We start from the raw sequence: 13,288 nt of genomic DNA on the forward strand, positions 1-13,288 counted from the left end.
TTAACAAAAATCTCTGTTTCATTTGGTAATTGATTTTCCATACTGAAAAACTCATTTTTAATGCAAATAACGTTTCTTCTGACTTTGCCCATGCTGCTACCATATCTGATTACTTCTACTCAGAGTGGGTTATTTTCTAAAGGAGGGTTTGCAAGCTGAGTGTGTGTGTATAAGTATATTGTAAAGGTTTTAAGGGCAAAAATAGTGTACACATTAAAATGAAGCAAATTTTTCTTCTTCTTTAAAATAATTCACTTTCTTATTTCAAAACTTAAAGCCTGGTCAAAATTTGGATTAATCACTGAAACAAAACAACAAAACAATTATTTACATCGAGACTTAATTTCTTTTTATTATTATATTTTTAAACTAATGCAACAACATGTGCTCGGTATCTTTATTTTAATTAAGATTTCTCTCTTTATTAGATCTTAGTTATCTAGAGAAGTCAGGTCGTCTTCTCCACTCACCTGTTTACACAAAGGTTTTTCACTTCGACTTGCAACTTCGTATTTCCATATAAAATTCGAGAAAGGATGGAGAAATATAACTACAGAAATAATCTGAAAATTTCAAAACACGGATTTTTCATTATCCTCCAGAATAGAAGATATCATCCAAGGAGTGCTCAAAATCAAAATCAGGTGGCCCTTTCAAAAGTAGAATGTGATGAGCGCTTTTACATTTCACAGATAAACGTTTCTAAGAGCTTAATGTTTCCTCCGCTTATTGCCACTGTGCCATCTGGCTTTTGTAACTGATGTCCTACCTCTTTGAGGCAGCAGAGGGCGTTCTGGCATTGTTGACACCGGATACCTCCCGGTGCACCGCGCTAGCATCTTGTTCCCAGGAAGGAAATATACTATTTCCCTGGAGGGTTGTCCTTGAGTATCTCAACGGGTCAAGCTGTTCCTAAATTATTCCGAGAAGCTTTAATTTCAGACCTAGATGAAAGTTGAGATTGTCAAAGGACTCCCACGGCACGCCGCACCGAAGTTCTCCAATTGCGAAGCCTGGGTTGTTTTATTGCAAAACTGCCGCACATAGAATTTCTTTCATAGCAGGAAAATTTGTAATGGGCATCAAACTGGATGATTATTTTCCAAAGAAATAGAAAGTACATAGTTTTAAAAATCTAGAAACATCACAGATCAATAGCCATTCGGTTTCATCTAGGCAACCGAATTACTACATTGTTTCCCTTTTTAAGCAGTATTTTAACCTCTCTCATATCACGTATTTCATTTCTATTTAGAAAGTAATTTTAAACTGATCAAGCCTTCTGAAGGACAAGTTTAGATTTTCCTAAACAGGTAGAATTAGGCTGAGGGGATTAGGTTTGCTCCTGTGAGGTAGTATGAACTCTAACGGAATCAGGCAGGACGATTTTGCAGCCCTGGACCAGCTTTGCGGATTACGCAAGATGTGGATGCAGGAGATCAGCGCAATTGGATGAATACTGGAAGGAAAGCAAGGCCGCCATGATAACGTGTAATGCTTTAAATTCATTTCCGCTTCCAACGACTGCTTTTAATTGGCACAAGAGGAATATTCCCAACCCTTTAATTTTGTAATTCGAGCAGCCCCTATTTTCCAGTGTGCTTTACCTACCCACTCCCAAATTGGATAAAATTAAATATAAACCAAAGTAATCGATGAATGTGAAAGACCTGACTTGCAGAGTTCTAAAATTTGAGGACAAATAAAATCCGTCCTGAGGCACGGGGTGAGAAGGCAGCTCTCTGAGGATACTGCACCTGGCCACTTTATTTCATGAATTTTAAGATATATTTATGTCCCGTGTAAAAAAAAATAACTGAATGAACACATATCTTTTAGATCATTGTCAATGCATGGCCCATTGTTATACCTGGATCAAAATCGGTGTTGCTGCTGCTATTGTCCAACCTGAATTATTTTGTCTGTTACTAATTTTAACAGCTTTTATATTTGTGAATTTATAGACAAACTTAAGCAAATGTATAGAAATTTCTTTTAAGAAATAGCCAGCCAGGCTGGCTACGAATTAGTAGATTTTCCGTCTCTCTCTCTCTCCCTTGCCATTTTGATTCATTACTTAGGGAATTTAAATTTGTATTGTTGGTATTAATATTTTCAATATCTAAGAACGATGAAATATGCTAAGAAATTTAGATTTTAAAAAAATATATCAATACTGACCCATCCAACCTTCGAGTCCTAAGGCGAATTTTCATTGCATAGGATTTAGTAAACTGCCCTGCCTCTTTCTGTCGCGGGAGCTATGAGGATGCGGCTGTGGTCGGTTTTTCCGCAGTGCGGGTTTCAGGCCTCCTGGCCCTCCAGTGCCTCCCGCCGGCAAGGATGAGCCGAGCAGGCTCCTGCGCACCGGAGCGGTCTGCAGAGCTCAGCCATCTGTACCCGTCTACTAAGGCTGCCCAGTTACCAAACCTGAACGAAAGTGGCAGCCTGCGTGGGTTCCTGCCCTGTTTCACCTGGTGGGTCCCCGACCCACCCCTTTCTAGTTAAGCCTCGAGGCCCACACTTGAGTCCATCGCACGTCCCTTTGGTGACCAAGTCAGCACTAAAATCCGCGGCTGACAACCTTATGTTTCTGTTTTAAGGAAGATGACTTAAGAAAGAAAAGGATAATAATAAAGCCTTCATTCTCCTCAATTTCCTTCTTGCAATCCTGCTCACTGAAGGATTTACGTTTCAGCCTAAAGTGGAAATTGTTTCCCCATATACGTATACTGAATGTATGTGTGCATTCCTACGTGAAGACCAAAAAGTATCAGGCAAGGGTAGCAACAGCTTGAGGGAACGATTTCAGTAAAATATTGTTTTGCTGTATGTCGCCTTTCTCTCTTTTTAAATGTTATTTTTCAAATTACCTAATATCTTACTCTTCTTTTGAGTAGGGACCGGACGATCCTATTGCTTTTCCAGTTTGATTACGGAGAGAGAAAAGGGTCACGGTCAGCACCGCGGACAGCGCCAGGCAAGAAGGGCGCGGCTACTTTGGTGCATCCTCTTAGCCCCTGTCCTTTGTTCCCAGCCCCTGCAGGCCAAGGCAGAACAAAGACATCAAGGCTTGCTTTTTCGGCCTGGGCTTTTCTTTGGCTCCAAAGTCGTGGTGTGGAACTACTACCTCAACATAGTCCACCTCACTGGCTTCCAAATAAATTAATTTACCTAGTCCTTCTAAAGTTTCTGACCTGATCCTTTCCCCTTATCCCACTCCTTTGGCCGATTTGGACATTACGACAATGCCAAAACAAGAGAGTTATCTTGGCCTTTTAAAGCCAAGCATGGACGCCTCGAGATTGGGAAGAGAAAGGGAGAAGTCAAGGGGAAATGCGGGCGGCAGGTGTTCTTCAGATCTTTCCAAAGTTTGGACCTTTCATTTGCGGTTTCTTGCGCAGTGTGGTCAGGACCCTGTTAAATGTTACACCTCTCTCTTCCGTTTTGTTTTCCCAGCTTGGCCCAGTACTGCAGACAATCACACTCCGTTCTTAAAAGAACCAGTGCTTTCTAAATGCTTTAACTCTCTGGAATATTTGCACGGACGGGAACTACTGCTCTCCTGACAGCTGTCAATGAAGCTTCCCTAAAATTCTCCTCGGAGATTTGCCTGCGGATTTCCGCGGCTCTAATGGAAAAGTAAGAGCCTTTCCCTTTCGAACACTAGTTTGCTTCGAGAATCAGTCCGGGGTGGGGGTAGGGGGACATTTATGCGGCAAGTGATGGGTTCATCCTACCACCCCCTAAATTCCTTGCAATTGCCTTTTCCCCTTTCTGACCCTGAGATGCTTTGGTGTCTTTCAAGTGCAGCCGTAGGCTCCGCTCTTGGCATTCACCGCGTGCCTTAATTGTATGACATTAAATCAAGGTCCGCTGTGAACACGGAGGGCAGAGCCTCTGATCTTGATCCGGAAAGTATCAGACCCACTGCGACTACCACTCTTCTCTCCCTGCCCATCCCCCCCCCCCCCCCCGCCCCCGGCTCTGAGTCTCTACTCCCAGAGTCATAACTCATAAGCCCAGCTCCTGTCTCTGCTCATCTCTGACACATCTGCCAGAGCCACTGTTAATTAGTCTGTTCCGTGGAAGTGTAGACGAGTGCGTGTGTCTGCGTATGCATATGCATATATCTCCATGCCATTTACAGCACACGCCTAAAAACATACATACGCCTATAAATCTAGTTTTCAAATGACGGCGTGGATCCAAGTTAATTACCCCTCTGGTACAGATCTAATTTTGTAATAGTGTTATTTTACTGAATGCAATTAACCCAGTTGGTCCGCCCTGAATCCTTCCTAAGGCGCTTGTAAGGAATGGCAGGTTTTTAAGGACCACGCCATTGCATGTTCTCCGTCAGAATTGTTGCCAATCATTTTCTGCTGTCAGGGATGAAATCTAGCACATAAAAGAGAAAACAAACATGCCTGTGTGCCTGTAAGATAAACACACAGATATGCCTGGTCTCTGTGTCCTCTGATAACGTTACCGCGGGTTTGGTTGGGAGATTTTGGGAAAAGAGAGTCCGAGGGCGGGCTGGGTCATCTTTCTTTGTAATGCGGAAAAATTAACTCAACCGCACCTGCCTAGTCCCGAGAGAGCTGGGCGGCCCATCTGGTCTGGCTACGAGTTTGCTGCGGAGAGAAAAGGCTGCTCACTAAAGCTTTCCCACTGCCCGGGAGCGCGGAACTCGGGTCTGGGCCCGGAAGGGCGATTCGGCTCAGGGCAGCGCAGCCGACTCGCACTCCTCAGCCTGTGGCCAGAGTCTGCGGCTGGAAGCGCCTGGGCCGAGCGGAGGGAGGGCGAGCAGGAGAGAGGAAAGGGTGAGGGAAGTTGACCTCTACGGGCGGAGCCCTCTGCGCAGCGGGCAGGAGGCAGCGGGCGCGACGGCTCTTTTCATGGCGTCCCTTACGGCGTGGTCGGCCCGAGGGAAAGGCCCGCTCCCGCTCCAGAGTCCGAGGAAAGGAGAGAGAGCTGAGAGCTGGTCTTGTGCAGAGACCCCAGAATGCGCCCCTGAAAAACAGAATCAAAGCGCAGTGTTAGGGAGGTGGGAGAGAGGAGGGGGAGGGTGGGGAGCAGGGACACGAGGCGGGAGGGAGCACGCGAGGGACACAAGGTGACGAGAGGACAGGACCCCAGTCGGCCGGTCGCGACCTCCGTCCCCAGGCTTCAGGGGGACGCGGAGGGGATCCTGAGCCCACGGAGTGCGGGGCCCACAGGCCGGGGGGAGGGGAGTGGTGCGGAGGCTGTGAGCGTGGGTCCGGTCTGCGGAAGTCCCAAAGAGGGTGCACGCGCTGTGGACACCTCTGAGTCCAGAGAAACGATTTCGGGAGCTGGAGCCGTGAAAACGCGCCCGCAGATGGTCCTTCTGTGCAGTTCCAGCCGTTCCCGCATTCTGCACCCCCTTTCCCCAGCCTCACCCCCTCCCTTAGACCACACGCCAGATCCGCACTCTCCAGTCTCCACCCCTCTTGGTTTAGGACCCTGCAAACTGCAAGAACGGCAAGAAAATCGAAAGGATCGATGAGAGAAAGAATTACATGCACCCATAGCCCTAGAAATCCAGAGTGAGACCTGCTAGCCCTGCTCAAACCTGGAGAGGACCAAAACGTTTTCAATCGCTGCTCAGCGCGTTCGCAGAGGAAAGAAGAGGCTGAGAGGCTTCCGTGGTATAAGGTGCTTTAAGGTGGGAGGTGGGGGTAGGGAGGGGGTGGGTCGGAGCAGTCCGGTCTTTCCCCCTCGCTTGCTGATCCAGAATTAGGGATTAATGGCTCGCTCCAGCCAAACAAATAAGGCATCTGCCTTCAGCACAAGAGGATTACACGGGCTGCTGACGTCACCAGTCAGACAGATGTTGGCTCCCAAAGTCCTGAGCAGCTCGCTGTGTCCTTGAAACCAAAGAGCCGCAGAAGGCTTGCAGCCCCCAATTGCAGAGCCTGGGTACAGCAGAGGGCAAGAGCCCTGCCCTTGCCGACAACCCCTTGGCGTCAACCCAGTGCCCGTAGGCAGCTCCCTAAGACGTCGAGCTTCCAGCCTCTCCAAGCGCTTCCTTCGCCGTCCTGCTGTCAAAACCCAAGCTCTCTCAAAACAAGCCAAAGTCACCGTTCTCAGTTGCCTCTCCCTAACATGGAGACAAGCGCCCACAACCCGTCGACACCTTATCTAGATCCCGCATTTAAGCTCTCGGGCTCCTGTTCACTCACACTTGGTTGGCCAAGTAACAGGAAAATAAGCACCTTAGGCCGGACAGAGCCCACGCTCCAGCTGAGGGACCGCCTCTTAATTACGTGCGCAAGCAGCAAAAGCAGAGCTAATCTGCATCTCCTCTTCTCAACCCCGCAGCCTTCCTTCCCCCCAGGCCAAGGTTTAGGTTTATGCTTAATCTTATCACGAATGCCATGCCGGACGAATGTGCCTTTCAAAACAATGACTCTTTGCCAACATAACTCAGCGTCCCAACCAGAGCCCTGGACCACCACTAGGTAAACCACGGGGACCTCACCATGGTCCTGATTAGGACACGGAAAAAATGTCATTGCATATTCTTCTCAAGTACTTTGAATACGTTGTCTAAAAATAAAATATTAAAATAAGTGTGTGTGTTCAAAATATATGTAGCATCTAATTCTAGCAACCTGCACATTCAAAGAACTGCAGTTTCATTTTATAGCCAAAGCTGATGAATAAAGATCAAAAATTACTTTATTTATAAACTCCAAGGTCCTTTTAAATTGACGTAATTTTAACTTAATTATAAACTATTTTAATTTTTCTAACCTGCATTCTGTTTTTGCTTTATATGATTTTCCAGGCCTTTACAGGTCACACTAAAGTCAGGTTATGAAATAAGCCAAAAGACACATCAAACTGGAAATTTAAATGAGCAATTTTGAATAAGTTATGTAATCCACAAATGAAATTGTTTTAAATGAATTTTAATTCTGTAAAGGAGTAAAGACTATTCAAACAATGTATAAAACAAAATAAGCTGATCTCCAGCACAGAGCCACACTGAACCAATCCTGTGCCCCAAATCTAAGCAGTATATATGAAAAAATCTGTGACTTTCTTGGAAAAAAAATAAATGCTTGCTCACAACATTGCACTGTCAGTTATAGAGTACAATGCCTACACAGGGGTAAAAGGAATAGCTGGATTATATCTCCATTCATATTATTCCTGTCTATCAAAGTGGCATTTAATTTTCCCAATTTTATGCATTTAGAAATTCAGTCACTGATAAAAATCAATTTAATTTTCTGTAGTGTCATTCAGCCAATGCCAGTCTGAAATAGTAAAATTTCTCTATCCCCATTCTGTTTCAAGGCCTTATGAAAAACATTCTACATCTATAAATGATAGATTTAAATTTTATATGTACCAGTACCAAAAGGTGGGCTTTATCTTATTTTAATTGGATAAATAATATATACTATTCAAGGCAGGATAAAAACTGAACACATAATCATTGTTTCTTTGAAACTTGGTAGAATAAGTTTGAAATGCCACATTTTACCAGTCTAAAATTCCTTTTAAAGACCAAAAAGATTATGTTTGACTTCTAACATGTTTTGAATGTAAACTTCCACTCAGGTCTCAACATTTTATTAGAGTCCTTTTTGCTCAGTGATTTAATATTAGTTCGCTGTCCATGGTCTTGATCCACATGAAAGGATATGCTAGTGTTACCTTTTGAAAAATGAAAGTCACAACGCTTCTGCACAAATTAGACTCCCTAGCATTTTAAAATGATATCAAAAGGGGGAAACGCTATAGGCTTTAAGTTCTCTTCCCCATCCCAGTTGTTTTCATTTTTCTATATTTGCCACCAAATTGAAGGTACAGGAAGCAGATAGGGAAAGTTTGCATTTCATTATTTTTGAGTTGACAAAACCACCACTCCATTGAAAGATCCAAATAATTGTAGTAAATAGGAAATAATATCTTTCAACCTGCAATATTCTTTTGGCGGTTTTCAAAAGAGACATAGACATTCTTGTATAGGCATCCTTTTCCACTTTTACATATGGTTTAACAAGTGCGGGAAAATTACAAAAATGACAAATTCAGGGGCAAAAGCCAAACAACCTTTTCAATCATTTCTCTCTCCATATTTACATCGCTATATAGAGGCATATAGATAGCACACACACACACACACACACACACACACACAGGCTAAGAGCATTAAACTAAATCCATCTCTAACGCCTTACATTTTTTTTTTCTAGCAAAGCATATGTTCCAGTGGCTAAGATGAGGAATAATTCTTCCATCCAAAATAGCATTTCATCTTCAGTTTAAAAAACAAAAGACTGACCCGGCAGAGTAACATTTAACATCTCTTGGGGTTTCCTTGAGGGGGAGAAAGGAGAAAGGGAAAGAAATATTGCCTCTTTCAAAAATGTAATTGTCTTTCGTTTTTTATTTTCTCCTTCACATTATCAGGAAAAACATGTTTCATATATGTATGTATATATGCATATTTAAATAGACACTTATTTTCCCAAACCCCAAGAGCCGCTGTTGATCTTTGGAGGACACCGATCAGCACAAACCGGTCATATCTGTGCTTTGATACAAGTATCCCAACGGTAAGAAAACAGGCCCTTGGTTTTAAACTGAGGTCGGCACCCACGCCAGGCCATGGGGCCGAGCCTCAGCGATTCACACTTTCCTGGGCGTGAGAAGGCTACTTTCTGAAGAAGTATTTCGAACTTGGGAAAATTCTGGTACCGGAAGAAAATGGCCTAAACACAATAGGACTCGCCATTTTCTCCTTGTGAAGCACAAAGCGCTTGGCGCTGCCCGCCACACAAAGAAAGCCTGGGCCCGCGGAATTCTTGCACATTTTCAAGAGGCCAAAAAATACCTTCTCAGAACCACAATTTCTCCCTCCTGGGCGCCGTGAGACACACCCTCTCTCCCACCTTCATTCAGTCCTGGTCCCAAGAAGATCCCTTATTTGAGATGGAGATAAAAGACGCACCGAAGGCGCGATGCTGGCGTGCGAGCCAACCTCGGCAAGAATAAGTCCTGAAAACCGAGGGGCCCGACCGGCGGCTGGCCGGGGCTCCATTCTAGGCCCGGGATGGGGGAACACGGGTACCCTTCCTCCTCTTCAGATCCCTCCTTCCAATTCCATTCTGTCCCCCAAGTGCTTCTGGGAGCCCGGCGAGCTTAGGGATCTCTGTGACCTGATTTCCATCCATTGCCAGGAACCAACCTTACAGCCCCGAGCTGAGCCGGCTGCTCTCAAGGATGCTTGCGACGCGGGAACTCCTCCACTCAGCGCCTCCCGCCGCCCCCCGCCCGCCACCCCAAGTCACCGCATCAAAGTCAACCAGGATCGTGTTCTGCACGCCCACAACCGGCGAAATGCTTCTCCCGCTCACATGCGAAAAGTGCAAGCTTCGAAGAAGCCCCTGTGAACCAAAACACAAGCAACAACCCGACTCACAAAGCGAACACTCCCAGCCCAGCCCGGGACGCAGAGCCCGGCTACAGCAGGAAAGGATGGTACTTACAGCCGGCGTGCGCTCGGGTAATCCGCGTCGCAGCCCGTGCGGTGGGTTAGTTGGCTTTTGAAAAAATCACTACACACCTCTACATCTTTGATTTTACACATTTTCCACCGGTGAGAAGGAACGAAAACAAGAATCTTGTAGCCTAGTGGGAATGGGGGAGGGGGATGGAGATTTTCATTGTCTACGCTCGGCACACGCAGCCCAAGAAAAGATGCTCACTGCCTTTGGAGCTCCTTCTACTTTCTGCTTGAAATTCAGAAGCTTTCAACGCAGTAAAGCGGGGGTTTGGTCTCCCTCCCTGCCTCCCTCCCTCTGCGTTCTCTCTCTCCTTTCTCTCTCTCTCTCTCTCTCTCTCTCTGTCTCTGCCCCCCCTCTGTCATTTCCTTCTCCCTCCTCTCCTCTCCCCTCCCTCTCTCTTCTCAAGCTCGAACTCTCTCTCTTTCTCTCTCTCTCTTGCTTTTTTTCAAAAGAGGGCAGGTCGCTTCCTGCATCCCAATGAGTTAAATCAGTCACTTACTTCTCATGCATCAGCAGCCTCTTTAACAACCCGAGGGCTGCAGGCACAAAAGAGCATTTAGCTGCCTCCAATTTGTGTAGAAGGCCTGTCCTTAATTTGTTTTTGGAGTATAATTAAATCATGTATTTCACGTAATATAAAAATACCGAATTCTCAACTTTAGTGAATGAACTGCTAATGGTAACCTTTGAAAATAAATCCCTCTTGTTGATGTTCTTATCAAGGGCCTAGAACGCCCCAGAATTGCAGAAGCCTAAGGTCTGGGCCCCAAACTACCTGCCCCTCCCCCCTTTCGCACGTCAAGGTCACAGTCATATGATCCCCCATTGCTTTAAAATGGAGTCTTTTTATCAACCCGTCGCCCTGGAAAGGAATTAAGTCTCTTTTATGGGGTGGGAAGATCTGAAGGATTAATAAATAAATAAATAAATACATCCTTAATCTGAAATACACACGTCAGCAGAATCAAGCCTGATCAGACATTGGGATGGTGGCGTGGGGGGACTGACAGGGCATGTGAGAGTGAGTGGTTTTCCTCTCCCCCTTATCCCCTGGCGAATTTTGAGGTCGCTGGGTTTTGCTTGGGTTTCTTTCAGCGGCTGCGTAGGCCTTCTGGGAGGACAAGGCCGGCGCCTTTTTAGCTCCCAGAGTATCTGAGGGGTTCTGATCTCCCGGACACCGCCCAATGGTCAGGGGGATCCTGTGTATGACTCCCCCTCCTCTAAAGGGGCTGGGGTACAAAGAGCAACTCTGCCTTCCTGCAGTTTCTCTTTCAGGAAGAACTCCAGGCCTGGCCATTGTTCCTCCTCAATGAAGGGGGCCGAGGGTGACAACAGAGAGAGACCTTCCCTTCTCTACACTCACCATCCACCTCCTCCCTCACTCCACTCAAGGCCACTGCTGGGGAGAAATTTGGGAATATTTTCTGTTTCAGGAGAGACGCTTGTCTGGAAGATCATGAGATGTAATATCATGAATATCTCGGTTATCTTTGTATTTTCTTCAGTAACATTCCGTTAAGTCGTCAGTGGGCTCCCTCACCCCCTCCCATTTTCCAGTTCTCACAGCGCTTGTTCAGAAACATTGCACTCGGATGCGAGAGAGGTTAGGACCGCAGATAACCGCATTTAGTTTCATCGAAAGGGAATGTAACAATATAACTCACCACTTCCCGCCTCTGAATATTCGCTCTTCTACCCTAAATCGCCCTGGGGTTTTGAGTAAGGCCACATTTCACCTTGAGCATTTATCAAACCGTACTTGGCTGTTGCTGCTACTGCAGGAGGACGCACAGGCCGCCAACACCCACCTGACATCTGCTTGAAATATCCAACAATATTTCCAACGGGGTCGTTTGCAAAAAGCAGAAAACCAAAAATGAAAGAAGAATTTTAAAAAATACAGAAATAATATAAGTGTGTGTATAATATAATCCCAAGGTGTTGGGGTTGGGGGCTCCAATTACCTAAGACAAAACATCTCTGCGGTTGAGCCCAGACCAAAGGCCTCACCGCAAGGGTGTTTTATTAGCGGCGAGAGACCACGGTTTTTAGGAGGCACTACAAGAAATGCGCATCACCTCGCTGCCCTTTATCTCCCAACCATGATTCTCATTCTATCCGTTTCCAGTTTATTGACCTGGGATGCGGGACTGCAAAAGATCGTCAACGACTTGCTGAGCCTAGGGGAGGCAAAGTCACGCGGTGCGCACTGGGTCCCGCCGCGCGCACTGGGTCCAGCCGCTGGGAAGGTGCGGCTCTCTGCTCTGGTTAGCAGCAGAATCTGCTCTGTGGGGTGACGACTTCAGACCACCCCGGGTGGGCACTTTACCCAGCATCCTCCCCTCTCCCCCGATTCTGACAATGCTAGTTTTGCCTCATCTTCAAGGGCCTTGGAATTTCAACCTTGTTGGTGGGGAGGCCTTAGGAAAGAACTCAAGCGGTGGGCGCGCTTCCCACGAATGGGCCTCTCCCTCGCCAGCGGCTTATTCTCAGTCGAGGCCTCAAAGGAAAACTTGAGAGAGATCACAGGCGAGCACCCCAACATTAGTCCAAGACTTTCACTCCCCCCACCTCAAACAGATGGCTGGGCCGTAACACCTGCACGGCAGCCACAGCCGCCGCCTCCGCGCAGCTCTCGGGATGGGGATCACAGACTCGGGTCCAATAAGGTCACCGGCCACCCTGGGCCCAAATCGCTCAACTCCACCCCACCTCACCCCACCCCCAGCCTTAAGAACCTTTTTCCAGACACTTTTCGCTTTCGATCCCCGCCTGGCGCCCTATGCCTAGGAAAGTGAGCGGGTGATTCCTTTCTAGCGCCAAGTTTCGGGTTTGCCCTGCTCTCAAACCTCCTCCTGCCCTGCGCACCTCGTCGCTCAGGCCTGGAACTTATGAAAATGTAACCCAACTCATTGCCAGAAGTTGTTGCTAATTAGTGGATAATAAACTTCTGTAGCCAGGGCACAAAAGTCTTTTAAAAGTGCAAAGGTGTTCTTTGTTATGGCATCAGAAAAGGGATTAGCATATCAATTGGACTGGGGGGACCGGACAATGAGCCTCCTCCCCCTGAGCTGCCTTCAGTTCGCTGCCTGCCGCCGCCTCCTCCTCTTTGTGTCCTTCCTCCTCTTCTTCTTCCTCTCGCTGCTCTGAGAGCTGTCAAGGCTTGGTCAGAGAGCTCTGGGCGGCGGGCTGGGACCGAACGGGCAGGCGCAGTGCACGCTTCCCGCCGCCCACCAGTCTCCGCGGCCTGCGCGGCGCCCACGTCCACGCCCTCGCCCCTCGCTCCACGCCCCTAGCTGGGGGCTCAGCCTAGCTCCGCGCCCAGGCGTGCACCTGGAGAAGGTGGAGGCGCGTAGGGACGCCGAGCCAAAGCGCAGCGGGTCTGGGCGGCCACAGGGCGTGGACAAGGCCTGCCTGGGAGGGCGGCCTCGCACTGTCCCACGAGGCGCCCCCTCTCAATACTTGCGGCCCGGGCCCCGCAAGCCGGCGCCCTTGGCCTCCCCCAGGTGCGCAAAACACTAACCGATTTGCAGTGGTCTGCCCAAGGGCACAGCCAGCTCCCCACCCTTCTCCGGCCTCCACGCCAGACCTGCTGGGCTAGCGACCCACGCTTGCATGCGTTGGGGGGAAGTAAAGACCCTTAAGCCCGAGGCAACTGTTTCCTCGGGAGCTGTAGGTCGGTTCGGGTGGTCCCGGACCAAGGTACCTGCCAAGGCGAAGCGGCTGGAGCGGCCCAGGCC

General features: G+C 47.7%; 1 protein-coding gene across 1 annotated transcript; it reads right to left on the reverse strand.

The window, feature by feature from the left end:
• Positions 1-4,237: 4,237 nt before the first annotated feature.
• LOC105482203 (uncharacterized) lies at positions 4,238-9,876 on the reverse strand. The gene is made up of 2 exons (XM_011742221.3): positions 9,531-9,876; positions 4,238-5,016 (listed from the first exon to the last, which is right to left on the reverse strand). The coding sequence occupies exons 1-2, from the start codon at positions 9,629-9,631 to the stop codon at positions 4,752-4,754; spliced, it is 366 nt and encodes a 121-aa protein (XP_011740523.2). The 5' UTR covers positions 9,632-9,876; the 3' UTR covers positions 4,238-4,751.
• Between the last annotated feature and the right edge of the window lie 3,412 nt (positions 9,877-13,288).

The sequence above is a fragment of the Macaca nemestrina genome, chromosome 8, assembly GCF_043159975.1.
Source record: "Macaca nemestrina isolate mMacNem1 chromosome 8, mMacNem.hap1, whole genome shotgun sequence".
In the NCBI taxonomy this organism is placed as follows: Eukaryota; Metazoa; Chordata; class Mammalia; order Primates; family Cercopithecidae; genus Macaca; species Macaca nemestrina.

Coding starts and splice junctions, on each gene's coding strand:
- LOC105482203 (XM_011742221.3), bottom strand. CDS start 9,631: ATGTGTAAAATCAAAGATGTAGAGGTGTGTAGTGATTTTTTCAAAAGC. Junction 5,017..9,530: donor TACCCGAGCGCACGCCGGCT/GTAAGTACCATC, acceptor TCTGTTTTTCAG/GGGCGCATTCTGGGGTCTCT.